Consider the following 15,369-nt stretch of genomic DNA (forward strand, 5'->3'; position numbering starts at 1 on the left):
ACATCCTGGTCTTTGATTAAATAATATAAAAATTATAGAAATATTATCGGAATACATTTGTAATAGAGTATATAAATTATTGCAATTAAATAATTTTTAAATAATTTTAAATTTTTAAATTTTGATTTCATATTAAGAGACTCTCTCCATCATCTAAAGTTGGTTGACTGTATTAAAATAGGAAGTATTATTTAAAAAATTAAAGAAAGCACAACAAATATTTCTGAGTTACTAAAAGCTATTAGTGTATTTAAACTTTAGAATAGTAATTTATTATTATTATTATTATTACTCAATAACAGCCTGAACTATGAATAAATAATATTGAATACCCTAATAATCACACACACACACACACACACACATATATGTGTGTGTGTGTGTGTGTGTGTGTGTGTGTGTGTGTGTGTGTGTGTAATTATATGTAATATTTATTAATATATAACATTTAATTATTTTATTTATTTATTTTACTCAATAACAGCCTGAACTATGAATAAATGATATTGAATACCCTAATAATTACACACACACACACATATATATATAATTACACACACACACACACACTCACACACACACATATATATATAATTACACACACACACACACACACACACACACATATATATATATATATATAAATGTATGTGAGTGTGTGTGTGTGTGTGTGTGTGTGTAATTATGTATAATATTTATTAATATATAACATTTAATTATTCTATTTTATTTATTTATTTATTTATTATGTTCCAATGGCAGCTCACAGTCTCAGTGAGTGGTGTTTGCTGTGCATTAGAGATAAATATTTGTATTTATGAGAAAACAAACATTTGACATGTTTTTAAATGAGTGGATGATGTACTTTAGGTACCTCAGATAATTCATTCTTACTGAATTAATCCAAACTGCTACAAATAATGGTGTGAAGTCATGCACATCAAAACAAATATAACAACAAAACATGGTAATACCATAATTTTGGGCATGTACAGTGGTTTTCTTTTAACTATAGTATGATTTAATTTTTTTATGCATAAAATTAGTGTAAACTCTGTATACTGAAATTGATGTAGGATTTACTTTGAAACAGTTTCACTCAGAATCTCACAAATAATTACAAAGAAACACATTGAATTAAGCGTGACATTTTTAAGTAGGAAACCTGAAATCGTATTTTCTTGTAAAATTTTCTTTGAAAAGAAATTTTTTACAATGTATGATGACGGTGAATATGCTTGTAAACCTTGAAATACAGAAAAGAAATACAAATGTTTCAGCTCAGGCTCTCAACATCTATAATTCCCAATTCTCACAGCTCACTTATGTCCGAAATAACATAAACAGCTGCTAACTGTGACTTATATGTGACCCTGGACCACAAAACCAGTTGAGAAATTTAATAAATAAGCTTCCATTGATGTATGGTTTGTTAGGATAGCACAATATTTGAGATACAACTATTTGAAAATCTGGAATCTTAGGGAGCAAAAAAATCAAAATATTGAGAAAATCATCTTTAAAGTTGTCTAAATGAAGTTCTTAGCAATGCATATTACTAATCAAAAATGAAGTTTTGATATATTTACAGTAAGAAATTTACAAAATATCTTCATGGAACATGATCTTTACTTAATATCCTAATGATTTTTGGCATAAAAGAAAAATCTATAATTTTGACCCATACAATGTATTTTTGGCTATTGCTACAAATATACCCCAGCGACTTATGACTGCTTTTGTGCTGCAGGGTCACAAATGATGTTTTGTTGAATTGTTTTGATGCTCTTTACACATTATCAGCCCAGATGTTCGGCCTGGCGTCCCGATGGTGAAGCGTGTGAAGGAAGCCATGAAAAAAGAGGCTCTTCGGAAAGAGAAAAACACACAGAACCGGCAGAAGAGCTTCAAAGAGCAGGAGCGAGAGAGTCGGGAGGCCGCGCTGCAGAGCTCCTTAAGCAGCCAAAATAAAGGCTTTGCGTTACTGCAGAAGATGGGATATAAAGCAGGACAAGGCCTGGGGAAAGAGGGTCAGTGATTGAGACTTTTAAATGGAATGTTTGTTTTGGAAAAAAAAAAATACAAAAAACATAATGTAGTTTTGTGTGCATTAAAAATGTTCTCATGCTGCAGGTGCTGGACGAGTCGAGCCGGTTCCTCTGAACATCAAAACAGGTTAGTTTGAGTTTTATTAGACATAATAAGTGGCAATACATCTGCATTACGCTTCTTTGTCAAGGATAACACGATAAAGTAACAAGACTTATTTCCATTGTGGTCCTTGATATTAGAAGAAGAACATTTTCGTGACGACAGGCATTTTTGGCATACATTTCATACTAATTACAACTAGATAAAAAAGTTTGTCCAGACAAACTGTAGGTTGGCTTGAGAAAGCCTCACCTGAAAGTTTAAAGCAGTTGTAAAAGCCTGAAGTTTGAAAATTTAGATTAGGTAGATGTTGATAACATGTTGCTAGCATGATTAGCAAGTGACTAGCATGTCGCTAGCATGTTTCTAGCATGATTAGCATGTTGCTAGCCTGATTAGCACATAACTAGCATGTAGCTAACATGAATAGCAAGTTACTAGCATGTTTCTAGCATGATTAACAAGTTACTAGCATGTTGCTAGCATGTTTCTAGCATGATTAACATGTTACTAGCATGTTGCTAGCATGGTTAGCAAGTAACTAGCATGTTGCTAGCATGATTAGAAAGTTACTAGCATGTTTCTAGCATGATTAGCATGTTACTAGCATGTTTAGCATGCTACTAGCATGTTGTCGGATAGATAGATAGATGAGTTTGAATGAGTTTAAATGGATTAGAAATAGTATATAGAAGGGAAGCTTAATGGAGTCTAATCAATGGGCTTCAGTGTATTTAAATTTTGACGGTTGGAGTTTGAATAGTCTTGGCTCATCTGAACATTCCGTCAATGTAAGTCTATGGGATTTTTATGATTTTTAATCTTAATTTTTATGAAAACCATAAGTCGGATCAGTCTGAAAAGACAAAGCACACTAAGTCAGATCAGTCTGAAGAGCTGGGCTGAGTTTGGTGGTTCTGGCTTGAAAGCTCTAGGAGGAGTAGCGTTCAGAAATTTAGTCTAAGAAGAAGAAGAATAAAAAGCTTAAGTAGCAGATTCTTAGCTTTCTCAAGCCAACCTAATAAACAGAGACAATCTTCACTACAGTGCAGTTATCCTAATCTGTCAAATTTAAGACAGCCCATCTAAAAACATTCTTTTTACTCTTTTACTAAAACCCTCATGAACCGTCATAACCTTAATGTCCAAAGGCAACTTATTCCACTCCCACACTGCCCTTTGTCCATACAGAAATTAAGATCCATAATGCTCTGTCTAGTAAAATGACCATGTCTTAATTTAACCTGAGAAAGATAAGAATTAAAATACACTCGAGCTCTTTTAATTCTATGTGCCATTTTTAGATTCAGAAGTGCCACTCTTTTTTCAATAGTTAGCCATCCAAGCTGCTGGGAGTGTCTTGTTTAGTTGATCATGTGAGACAGTGTTCAGAAACGCTGAGGTTTGTGTGTGTTTGTGCTGTTTTCAGACAGAGGTGGCATTGGAATGGAAGAACTCAAGAAGAGGAAAGCAGACGAGGAGCTTCAGAATCACAGGAGAAAAGTGCAAATGAAACATCAGGTGGAGAAGAAATCATTAGAGGATTTCAGGTGTGAACCTGCAGATGACATCAAATCAAGCTCATGTTTTAACCCTATAAAGCTACTGTATCATATTTGATATGCAGGGCCTATAAATGATCAAACACACAATCGACTGCATTAATAGTTATGAAAACCTTGTTTCATTTGTAAATGTGTTGAATTTTTTTTCCACTCATATCTTGATTATAATCGATTTTCTTTTTTTAAAATGACATTTTATTAAAAAACAAACAAAAAACGAGTAGCACTTGAATTCATAAATGTGATCTAACAAAGGAAAAGGGCAAATATTAACCATATATGCTGTTTATATTGATTGCAATTGGGATGAAGTAAACATCTGCTGAGTATTTTAGCATAAAATTGTTTGATTGTGTTGAATTAAAAACCCAAAACTGCAGCGGGTCCGCCAGACCCACGAACACTGGCTCAATAACAAAAATATGAACAGCACACAAGGGTTAAACTAAGCCCCGTTTGTGAAACCGGGCTTAAATCAAAGTATATGAGGTTCTTCCAGCCTTATGCTTCTGGGGAACATTTATTTGTTCATCTCTCAATCCTCATTGAATTGTATTGCATTGTTTTGATAATAAAACTAAGCATTTAAATATCATCTTACTAAGACATATTATTGCAGATATAGAGCGATGAATGATATTTATATCATTTTATGTAAGTATCTGCTGTACTGTTATTAAGATCTCATTGATTTACATTACAAGCTATCAGAATATCATCACTTTTTGTTGCATATTTTTGCTCAGTTTGAGCCTCTGAATAAACTGAGCTGTTTTTTCTCCATATTTTCACTTTATCAGACTAATATGTGACCCTGGAGCATAAAAGCAGTCTTAAGTCGCAGGGGTATATTTGTAGAAATAACCAAAAAAAAAACGTTGTATGGGTCAAAATTATCGATTTTTCTTTTATGCCAAAAATCATTAGGATATTAAGTAAAGATCATGTTCCATGAAGATATTTAGTAAATTTCCTACCGTAAATATATTAAAGCTTAATTTTTGATTGGTAATATGCATTGCTAAGAACTTCATTTGACCAACTTTAAAGGCGATTTTCTCAATATTTAGATTTTTGTTGCACCCTCAGATTCCAGATTTTCAAATATTGTCCTATCCTAATAAACCATACATCAATGGAGAGCTTATTTATTCAACTTTCAGATGATGTATAAATCTCAATTTTGAAAAATTGACCCTTATGACACATATATAAGCTATAAATACCTGATGCAAACTTAAAACACAAATGCAACTTAAAAAACTGAAAAAACAAACAAACAGATTTTTCATAAGTCAGGCTTTAAGCTTCTCTGTGTCTGGATGTGGTGTTGAGTAACATGTTTATTACAAAGTGCGCAAGAGAACCGAAAGAGAAGAGCGTCAAACACAGGGCGACCTGAGGAAGAGCCTGTGAGCAGCTCGACAGCCAGAAGGTCAGCAAGACTTTTTTTCCCCTTGTATCTCTATTTTGAGGACAAATCTGAAGATCTTTCATTTCAGCAGAAATCTCTGAACCTCGTCTGCCTCGTCAGTGTTCCCAGAGACAGCTGGTACTGGCCTGAAGTTGTGAAAGATGAAGAGGAAGAGCTTCTGGAGGAGGAAACCAAACCAGAGGGAAGTGACGAGGAGGAGGAGCTCACAGTGAGTTTATGACACTTTCATTGTTTTATTATTTGTCTTGCAATAACTTTGTTCACAGGCTTGAATGTTTGAGCTTGACGAATGCAATCAACAGTACAATTTTTGTAAAATTGCTGTAATTTTTACTACAATAAATCATTACACATCCCTCAGATTCCAGATTTTCAAATATTGTCCTATCCTAATAAACCATACATCAATGGAGAGCTTATTTATTCAACTTTCAGATGATGTATAAATCTCAATTTTGAAAAATTGACCCTTATGACACATATATAAGCTATAAATACCTGATGCAAACTTAAAACACAAATGCAACTTAAAAAACTGAAAAAACAAACAAACAGATTTTTCATAAGTCAGGCTTTAAGCTTCTCTGTGTCTGGATGTGGTGTTGAGTAACATGTTTATTACAAAGTGCGCAAGAGAACCGAAAGAGAAGAGCGTCAAACACAGGGCGACCTGAGGAAGAGCCTGTGAGCAGCTCGACAGCCAGAAGGTCAGCAAGACTTTTTTTCCCCTTGTATCTCTATTTTGAGGACAAATCTGAAGATCTTTCATTTCAGCAGAAATCTCTGAACCTCGTCTGCTGTTGTGATTCTTCTTTTAGGGCATCAGTGTTCCCAGAGACAGCTGGTACTGGTCTGAAGTTGTGAAAGATGAAGAGGAAGAGCTTCTGGAGGAGGAAACCAAACCAGAGGGAAGTGACGAGGAGGAGGAGCTCACAGTGAGTTTATGACACTTTCATTGTTTTATTATTTGTCTTGCAATAACTTTGTTCACAGGCTTGAATGTTTGAGCTTGACGAATGCAATCAACAGTACAATTTTTGTAAAATTGCTGTAATTTTTACTACAATAAATCATTACACATCCTTTTAGAATTCATTTTTAATTTGTATTATTTATATATATATTTTATGTAATATATAGATTTTTAAGGTTTTTTAAAGAAGTCTCTTCTGCTCACCAAGCCTGCATTTATTTGATCCAAAATACAGCAAAAACAGTAATATTGTGAAATATTTTTGCTGTTTAACGTTTTATTTCAGGTAAATGCTGATCTTTGGATCTTTCTATTCATCAAATAATCCTTAAATATTGATAATAATAATAATAATAATCAGAAATGTTTATTGATCAGCAAATCAGCATATTAGAATGATTTCTGAAGGATCATGTGACACCGAAGACTGGAGTAATGATGCTGAAAATTCAGTTTTGATTAGATAATAATTTACCTCATATATCTACTCTCTTGTAATTGGACACCAAAATTGTACTTATTTAATTATGGGAGGTGCCTTATCTATGCCTCTGTGTATTAAAATGATAGTACTGTTTTGCATTATTATTCTGAAGCACCGTTATTCTGTCGTCTTTTCTTTACAGCCTTTAGACAAGCTGCAGTTTCTCACCTCGTATCTGCGAGGACTTCATTTTTACTGCATATGGTGTGGAACGGCGTTTAATGGTAAGAAGTGTTAACGTACAGTATAATGAATGTTTGAGCAGATACATAAATGATAAATAAACTGTTCTTCAACAGATGAGGAGGATTTGAGCTCAAACTGTCCTGGAGACACGGCAGCAGACCACCTGGAATAATCTGGAGCACTTGTTTTTAATTTGCTTTTGATGTTTTTGCATAGCTGTGTTTAATATTTATATTTTCATATTCGTTCATTAAATGTCGCATTGATTTTTTGATTATAATTGTGTGGTTTTATATCAGTGTTGACCCTGATGCATCACTTAAATGGTTCTGTGTTAAACTTAACCTCGGCCAATCGCAAACATTGTGATTGCATAGTTATTAATTTAATTATTTTTTATTGATTAATTCATTGTTGACTGTGTGAAAATACCGTGATTTTTGTAGATGACCAACAATTCATTATTCCCAGTCTAAAACAAATATAAATATTCAAAAAGTGGTTTTGTACGTAACACCTCTAGGTATTAAAATGTTCTTGTGGTTTTATAGTTATGTTTGATATTTATAGTATAGTTTTAAGCATTTAGATCAAACGAATGATATTTTGTTGATTTATCTGTTACTTGCCAGATTTCATATTTACAGAAACAAGGGAAAAAAAAAAAAAACATAAATTCGTATTTATATTACTATACCTGGTCATTTATTTCTCAATCTATGTAGCTGGAAATACATTGTTCTTTGTCTCCTACAGTTAAAAAGAGGTAAATTTTTAGGTGGGTGTGGCCTAGCAACACGCTTGGGCTTTGATTGGTCAATACAATGTTTTGGCGATGACGTTGTATTCCGGAAATCGAAACTTATCGATCTAAACGATACGAAGAAATGAAAGTGAACTCGTGTCTGTGATCGATGTCGGTGTGAACTGACACTGTTAGTACCGTGTTAAATTGATTTAAAAACACGGTAATGCGTCTTTTAATGGTCGTCCGCTGAAGATATGACGTTCTGCGTGGCGCTCACGTGCTGATCAACGTAGTGAACTTCTGTCACTGTTATTTTTAGTTCATTTTTTAACTGTGCAATGGAGTCTCTGTCAGGGAATTATATTTCTCAGCTGAACGAGTACCAGCAGAAGACACAGTGCACCGTGGAGTATGAGGAGGGATCCACAGATGGACCGAGTCACAACAAAACGTGTGGAGCTAGCATTCATCTGCACAGTAGAAATGAGTGGACGAACAGTGTCTGTGCTGTTTGTGCAAGTGATACTACGAAAATTATTATAAAACTATTGTTATTGACTTGTTTCTAATCAAATCTGTGTTCTCAGGTTCACTATGAGGGCTATAGTTAATGGGCAGCGGTATCCTGAGGGCACTGGGAAATCCAAGAAAGAGGCAAAGCTAAATGCTGCCAAGAACGCCTATGATGGCATAAAAAACACTCAAAATACTGAACCTGTAAGTACAAATATGCTATATATATTTACAAAAATATTATTTACTTACTAAACAATCTATTATTTACACACTATTTGTGTGTGTGTGTAGCTTTTCAAAATATTGAAATGCTATATAATACATATTTTGGCCCCACTTTATATTAAGTGGCCTTAACTACTATGTACTTACATCAAAAATTAAGTACAATGTACTTATTGTGTTCATATTGTATTGCAAAACACTTTTGCTGCTATTAAGGTGGGATAGGGGTAAGGTTAGGGACAGGTTTGGTGGTATGGGTGGGTTTAAGGGTGGGTTAAGGTGTAAGGGATGGGTCAACTGTGTAATTATAAATGTAATTACAGAAATAAATTACAGATGTAATTACATGCAGGTATTTTTAAAATATAAGTACAATGTAAAAACATGTATGTACACAATAAGTGCATTGTACCAAATTATTAATTTAAATGTAAGTACATAGTTGTTAAGGCCACTTAATATAAAGTGGGTCCCATATTTTCACTTATAACGTTATTTTTATATATGTACACACACACACATTTATTTATTCACTTATATATTTTCTTATATATTGTGAGTGCTCTATATAAATTATTATGCATGTATAATATTAAATATTATGTTTATTTTACAAAAACATTATAAAATACATATTATATACATATATAGTATTATGTATAATAACGCACACACACACAATATTTAATATTATAAAGCATTGATAAGTTTTGGAATATTTTTAATTAAAATATAAAATATTTAAAATATAAAATAATTAAAAAATATTTTGAAAACCTATAAATGCTATATAATATATATTTTTGTGAGTGCTCTATATAAGAAATACATATATATTATTAAATATTAATATACATAAAAAATTTGTTTTTTACATTTTGTGATAATACATCAGTTCTAACCATGAAAACACTTCTAAAGCATTTATTAATCTTAGTTAATGTTAATTTCAACATTTAATACATTATTAAATAAAATTTTGTATCTGTTAATATTATTTAATGGATTTGAGCTAATAATTGGGGCAGTCGTGGCCTAATGGTTAGAGAGTCAGACTTGTAACCCGAAGGTTCTGGGTGTGTGTGTGTGTGTGTTCACTGTGTGTGTGTGTGTGTGTGTGTGTGTGCGTGTGTGTGAGTGTGTGTGTGTTCACTACTCACTGCTGTGTGTGTGCACTTGGGTGGGTGAAATTCAGAGCACAAATTCTGGGTATGGGACACCATACTTGGCCACACGTTACTTCCATTCCTTTCATTTTTAATATGAACAAGCAATGAATAGTTTTATTACCTAACGTTAATGAACATTAATAAATACTGTAACAAAAGTATTGCTCACTGTTAATTAATGCATTACTAATGGGCCCTTATTGTAAAGTGTTACCAAATTTCATATTTATTTTGTTATAATAATTATGTTCTAGATTCTAGATAATTTGTTTAAAATTAATATATATATCTTTAACTGCAGACAACGTCATCTGTTCAAAACACTCCCAACAATATGACTGTATCTCAGAGAAATTATATTTGCTGGCTCAATGAATATTCAATGAAGAACAAGTTATTATTCAAGGCTTGTGAGTCCACAAATCCAGGAAACACTGCTCAGTGAGTATTTAAACGTTTGCACACATGCTGAGAAAAGATAGAAAAGTACAGTACCTTTTAAATTAAAATGTGCGCAATCTGCAGAATAAATTCCAGCCCCTAGCAAGAAATGACATTTAATTCTCTCTTATCTCTTTTGCAGATTGGGTACTTATGTTTGTAAGTACGTTTGTGGTGATAGAGAGTTTCCCGAGGCTTATGGAAATAATAAGAAGGATGCTAAAGAAGCAGCGGCAAAATGTGTTTATGAAGAGCTACTCAAAACACAAGATGCAGAGGTGACACAGCATTTATCTACTTGGACTGTCTAATGCTCTAATTTATTTTTTGTTAGACATTTTATTTTTATTTTTTGGCATTTAAGGTCTTCAATGACAAAAGCAATCGAACACAGATGTCAGAGGTTGCGTCTCGTAGGTAAATGATAAACAACATCATGATGACTGACAGTAATTGACTTATATTTAAAAATGTGCTCACACTTTAGGCCATCCGAGATTAGGATGAGTTTGTTTCTTCATCAGATCAGGATCAGAAGAGCTTTATTACCAAGTATGTTTACACACACAAGGAATTTGACTTGACGACAGGAGCTTCCAGCAGAAGAAAGTACAGACATAGTGCAGACATACATTGGCATAACAGTCGGGATGGAATATAACACTAATGTACTATATACAGAAATAGAAGAACATGAAAAAAATTTAATTGTTTAAATAAATGTAAAGATATGTTATTTACAAAGTGTGCAGTTTACAAGTGTACAAATTTTAGATTCTGTGTATAAATATGTCAGTTGTGATGGACGATGTATAATTATGAAAGTTTAATTGTTCAGGCTGAATATAGCCTGCGGGAAAAAACTGTTCTTGTGCCTGGCTGTTCTGGTGGTCAGTGCTCTGTAGCGCCGACCAGAAGGCAACAGTTCGAAGAGAGAGTGGGCTGGGTGTGAGGGGTCCAAGGTGATTTTTTTAGCCCTTTTCCTCACTCTGGAGATGTAAAGATCTTGGAGGCTGGAGCATCCTCTTTGGCGTGACGAAGCTGTTTGAGTTTCCCAGTAAACCTCGGTTTATCATTATTGAATGATAAGAATGGCCTGGTGGGAATGCACATATCTTCACAGAAACTGATATTTGAAGTTACAGTCTCCGTGAGCTCATCCAGATCTGTGGCTGCAACTTCAAAAACACTCCAATCAATGCAGTCGAAACAGGCTTGTAAATCCCGCTCTGCTTCATTAGTCCATCTTTTTACAGTCCTTAATACAGGTTTAGCTGATTTCAGTTTCTGCCTGTAGGTCGGTATAAGATCAACCAAACAGCGATCAGAGAGCCCCAAAGCTGCTCGTGGGACAGAGTGATATGCATCCTTTATTGATGTGTAACAGTGATCCAATATATTCCTGTCTCTGGTGGGACATGTAATGTGCTGCTTGTATTTTGGCAGTTCACGTGAGAGATTTGATTTGTTAAAATCTCCAAGAATTATTAAAATAGAGCCTGGGTACCTATGCTCCTGCTCCTGCAGTGAAACAGGCTTGTAAATCCCGCTCTGCTTCATTAGTCCATCTTTTTACAGTCCTTAATACAGGTTTAGCTGATTTCAGTTTCTGCCTGTAGGTCGGTATAAGATCAACCAAACAGTGATCAGAGAGCCCCAAAGCAGCTCGTGGGACAGAGTGATATGCATCCTTTATTGTGGTGTAACAGTGATCCAAAATAGTGCTGTCTCTGGTGGGACACGTAATGTGCTGCTTGTATTTTGGCAGTTCACGGGAGAGATTGGCTTTATTAAAGTCCAGCTGAAAGCTTTCCCATACAATAAATTGCAATGACATTTTCAGCTAATTTTCATTTTTGGCTGAACTATTCCTTTAATTACTATACTCTATATTGAGCTGTTAATTTTGACTTCTTGTCCTTTATTCAAGTGCTAGCCTGGACCGTGCCAGTTTGAGTTTTGCTGATGAATCTCGAAGCACCATCCCTGACAGCAACTACATAGCACGTCTCAATGACTACAGCCAGAGATATAAACGTGCACTTGATTTTAAATTAGTGGAGAAACGAGGCCCTCCTCACAACCCTGAGTAAGTCTTGAACTCTGCAGATTAGTTTGAATTGAAAACGAAAAACTGAAATTTTCTTTTTCAGGTTTGTATATAAAGTTGTCATAAAGGGGAAGGAATACCCTGAAGGACAAGGAAAGAGCGCAAAAGAGGCAAAGCAACATGCTGCTCTGCACGCTTGGAGCGAAATTAATGAGCAATCTGGAAGGACCACACAGGCAAGACGCTTCAGAAATACAGATATGTTTGATGTCAATGATGCCATGTTTATTAATGCACATGCATGTTTTGAATTAACAGAGTTCTGAAAATGACAGCTCTTCACAAACTCAAGAGACATCGTAAGATTAAATTAACAAAATAACAATGCATCTTTATATAAGTATATATTATGTGCATATAATAATATAAAGATATGTTGACGTTTACTGTTTATCTGTTTTATAGTAAATCTCAGGATGCACAACACTCTTCAAAAAGCTCGTCTGAAACTCCCAGCTCAAGTTCTTCCATTGTCTTCAAAGACTCATCTGCTGTCAGTTCTCCTATGGCCATAAGTCCGGTAAGTCCTGTCTGCGTTATTGGTAGCATTTGGAATTTTTTTTTTTTTTTTTTAATATTCACGTGTCTAACACACTAATATATTAGAGGCTATCCGATTCATAAAACATAAACACATTTCATTGTATTATATATATTTGAAAAACGTATGAAATCAATCTGTTACAGAGTGTGAGTCCACTGGATGTGAAGCCGAAAATAAAGTAAGCATTTTTAGATTTTGTTTTTATGTATATAATATCTTTTTTTTTCAGTCATTAATGACATAAAATAACATGCTAAATTTTTTTTTCTTTTAGATTAGCACCAAATTTTCATCTGTCACCAAATGGCCTGGCCGGGAGTAAAGAGGTATTGCAACATTATTTGCCAATAATGGTGAAGTAAATGAGTACAAAACAGTATTAGCTGAACTGTAAAGTAAAACAGAATGAAGTTATGAAAGTTGCATTTTCTGTGACAAATGAAAAATACAAAGAAAGTAAGATTGAAAATATATACGCATGTGAAGTTTGGGACATGCATGTTTTACTTTATGAGTATCCTCCCTAAAGTAATGTTTGCAAAATTAATAGATAAATGCAAAAAAAAAGATGTTGTAAAATGAGGCCAGTTCAACGGGTGTGAAAGCTCATTTCCGCTACATAAGAAAAAAATGGTAAATCATAATTATGACAAGTCAAAATTTCAAGATAAAAAGTTATAATTATTAGATTTTAAAAAATCAATATTATGAGACAAATTTATGGCGAAAAAGGCAAAATTATGACATAAAAATTAAGTTTATAGGTTATTTTTATGTCATAATTTTACCATTTTAGTACCATAATATACACCTCTCATAATTACGCCTTTTTATATCATAATTGTAACCTTTTAATATAATAATATCGACTTTTGAATCTCATAATTATGACTTTTTATATAATTATTAGGATTTATCAAAGCTTTTTTTTCTTATCTGGCAGAAATAAGAATAGGGTAAATAGGATGTTTTTATAAAGCCAGTTCCAAAATTCTCCAAACGCAAGAAAAAAAAGTTTTACTTTTATTGACTTATTTGTAGAATTTTCTTCTTCCAATACTTTCCACAGGTTGGTCCTAACATGAATGTACAAAACCCAGCAAAGCCATCTGGAGGTCAAACTTCAAACCAAGCTATGAAGTCAAGGTGAGTCATAACCCGCTTACTTTGTGTCAGTCAGCATAGCTTTCAAAAAGCTTTTTTCCTTAAGAAATCCATTGTTTTGAAGCTGCTATGTTCATCTTTGTAGGTTTTTAGAAGACTTTGACTCAATAAATCCAATTGGCAAAGGTGGCTTCGGCCGTGTTTTCAAGGCAAGACGAAAGCTTGAGAACACATATTATGCAGTGAAGATAGTGAAGAGTACAAAGTAAGTCAATGAAGTTGTTATATCGTCTTTGTCTTTAAATAATTAATGTAATTTGATAGTTGCAAAAACTTGATGTGTGTCCTATAGGATACACCATCCCAATACCTGCTATTTTAGATTGCCTTTACAGTGGCTGTGTGCCTATGATGGCCAAAAAAGTATGTATAACTAGGTTTTAAAACAAAATATACAGCAGTGTACCTAATATAATGTCGTCATATACTGTATTTCCCTAGAAAAGCTCGTCGTGAGGTCGGTGCTTTGGCTAAGTTTAATAACGTCAACATCGTCCGCTACTACTCATGTTGGGTCGAAGACACGACGTACAGACACGATTCTTCAGAGAGCTACAGCCTCTCAGAGTAAATCACCAAAAACAACTCTTTCTGAAACAAACTGCAGTCTCTACCTTCAACCAGCTGTAACATGTGTATTTGTGCTGCTCTCTCTGTCTGCTGGCTTTAGTTCTGGCAGTGACCCGGGAACAAAGTTCCTCTACATTCAGATGGAGTTTTGTGAGGGAGACACGCTTCATGCCTGGATTGATAAAAGAAACTCTTCAAATGTTCATGACCCAGAGAGGAGGACGGAGGCAGCACAGATCAACAGGCAGGTGCTGAAGGCCGTGGAGTACATCCACAAAGAGGGCTTGATCCACAGAGACCTGAAGGTGGGCAGCTCACTAAAATGTGACCCTGGAGCACAAAACCAGTCATAAGTTGCACGGGTATATTTGTAGCAATAGCCAACAATACATTCATGTATTCCATGAAGATATTTAGTAAATTTCCTACCGTAAATATATCAAAGCGTAATTTTTGATTAGTAATATGCATTGCTAAGAACTTCATTTGGACAACTTTAAAGATGATTTTCTCAACATTTTGATTATTTTTTTTTTTGCACCCTCAGATTCCAGATTTTCAAATAGTTGTATCTCGGCCAAATATTGTTCTATCCTAATAAACCATACATCAACGGAAAGCTTATTTATTCAGCTTTCAGATGATGTATACATATCAATTTCGAAAAATTGACCCTTATGACTGGTTTTGTGGTCCACGGTCACAAGTCGTTAAATCAAATTGGTCACACCTTACTGGATGTTAAAAAGTGGTCATGAAATGCATTTTTAAATTATTTTATAATGTTTCCTTCTGAGGTGCGCTTATAATCTTAGTATGTTTTATCATCAAAAATGGTTAGAATTTAGATTCAAAATTGTTCAACCTTCCATAAATAACCCCCTAAAAAGGTCTTAAATTGGAGCAGAAAGTCTTAAGTTCATAAAATCATTGCATTAAATGCTGCAGTACGGCAAAATCATTATCTTCCTCATTATTTTTTTTACATTAACGGAGTAAATAAGAATCAGTGTTATGTTCCATTTTATTTGAGCTATTTTCTATATATATATACAGTATGTATATATATATAAATATATATATATATA

The 15,369-nt window shown here is 33.9% G+C and overlaps 2 protein-coding genes across 2 annotated transcripts in view; both read left to right on the top strand.

Annotated features, from left to right (window-relative positions):
* Positions 1 to 755: 755 nt before the first annotated feature.
* gpatch11 (G patch domain containing 11) lies at positions 756 to 6,966 on the top strand. The gene is made up of 9 exons (XM_016565416.1): positions 756 to 774; positions 1,809 to 2,030; positions 2,134 to 2,175; positions 3,581 to 3,703; positions 5,071 to 5,128; positions 5,831 to 5,858; positions 5,970 to 6,086; positions 6,751 to 6,832; positions 6,908 to 6,966. The coding sequence occupies exons 1-9, from the start codon at positions 756 to 758 to the stop codon at positions 6,964 to 6,966; spliced, it is 750 nt and encodes a 249-aa protein (XP_016420902.1).
* Positions 6,967 to 7,654: 688 nt separating this feature from the next.
* eif2ak2 (eukaryotic translation initiation factor 2-alpha kinase 2) overlaps positions 7,655 to 15,369 on the top strand; it is a 17,379-nt gene continuing 9,664 nt past the window's right edge. The window contains exons 1-15 of the mRNA XM_016565417.1: positions 7,655 to 7,993; positions 8,130 to 8,259; positions 9,754 to 9,893; positions 10,036 to 10,171; positions 10,258 to 10,310; positions 11,824 to 11,982; positions 12,047 to 12,179; positions 12,262 to 12,302; positions 12,409 to 12,523; positions 12,691 to 12,725; positions 12,822 to 12,873; positions 13,617 to 13,693; positions 13,797 to 13,916; positions 14,153 to 14,278; positions 14,382 to 14,586. Of these exons, the coding sequence (XP_016420903.1) occupies positions 7,881 to 7,993; positions 8,130 to 8,259; positions 9,754 to 9,893; positions 10,036 to 10,171; positions 10,258 to 10,310; positions 11,824 to 11,982; positions 12,047 to 12,179; positions 12,262 to 12,302; positions 12,409 to 12,523; positions 12,691 to 12,725; positions 12,822 to 12,873; positions 13,617 to 13,693; positions 13,797 to 13,916; positions 14,153 to 14,278; positions 14,382 to 14,586 (1,635 nt within the window). The 5' untranslated portion in view covers positions 7,655 to 7,880. The remainder of the gene's footprint in view (positions 7,994 to 8,129; positions 8,260 to 9,753; positions 9,894 to 10,035; positions 10,172 to 10,257; positions 10,311 to 11,823; positions 11,983 to 12,046; positions 12,180 to 12,261; positions 12,303 to 12,408; positions 12,524 to 12,690; positions 12,726 to 12,821; positions 12,874 to 13,616; positions 13,694 to 13,796; positions 13,917 to 14,152; positions 14,279 to 14,381; positions 14,587 to 15,369) is intronic.

The sequence above is a fragment of the Sinocyclocheilus rhinocerous genome, unplaced genomic scaffold (assembly GCF_001515625.1).
Source record: "Sinocyclocheilus rhinocerous isolate Xijiao unplaced genomic scaffold, SAMN03320098_v1.1 scaffold1822, whole genome shotgun sequence".
NCBI classification, from domain to species: Eukaryota; Metazoa; Chordata; class Actinopteri; order Cypriniformes; family Cyprinidae; genus Sinocyclocheilus; species Sinocyclocheilus rhinocerous.

Coding starts and splice junctions, on each gene's coding strand:
- gpatch11 (XM_016565416.1), top strand. Junction 2,031..2,133: donor ACAAGGCCTGGGGAAAGAGG/GTCAGTGATTGA, acceptor CTCATGCTGCAG/GTGCTGGACGAGTCGAGCCG. Junction 2,176..3,580: donor TCCTCTGAACATCAAAACAG/GTTAGTTTGAGT, acceptor TGCTGTTTTCAG/ACAGAGGTGGCATTGGAATG.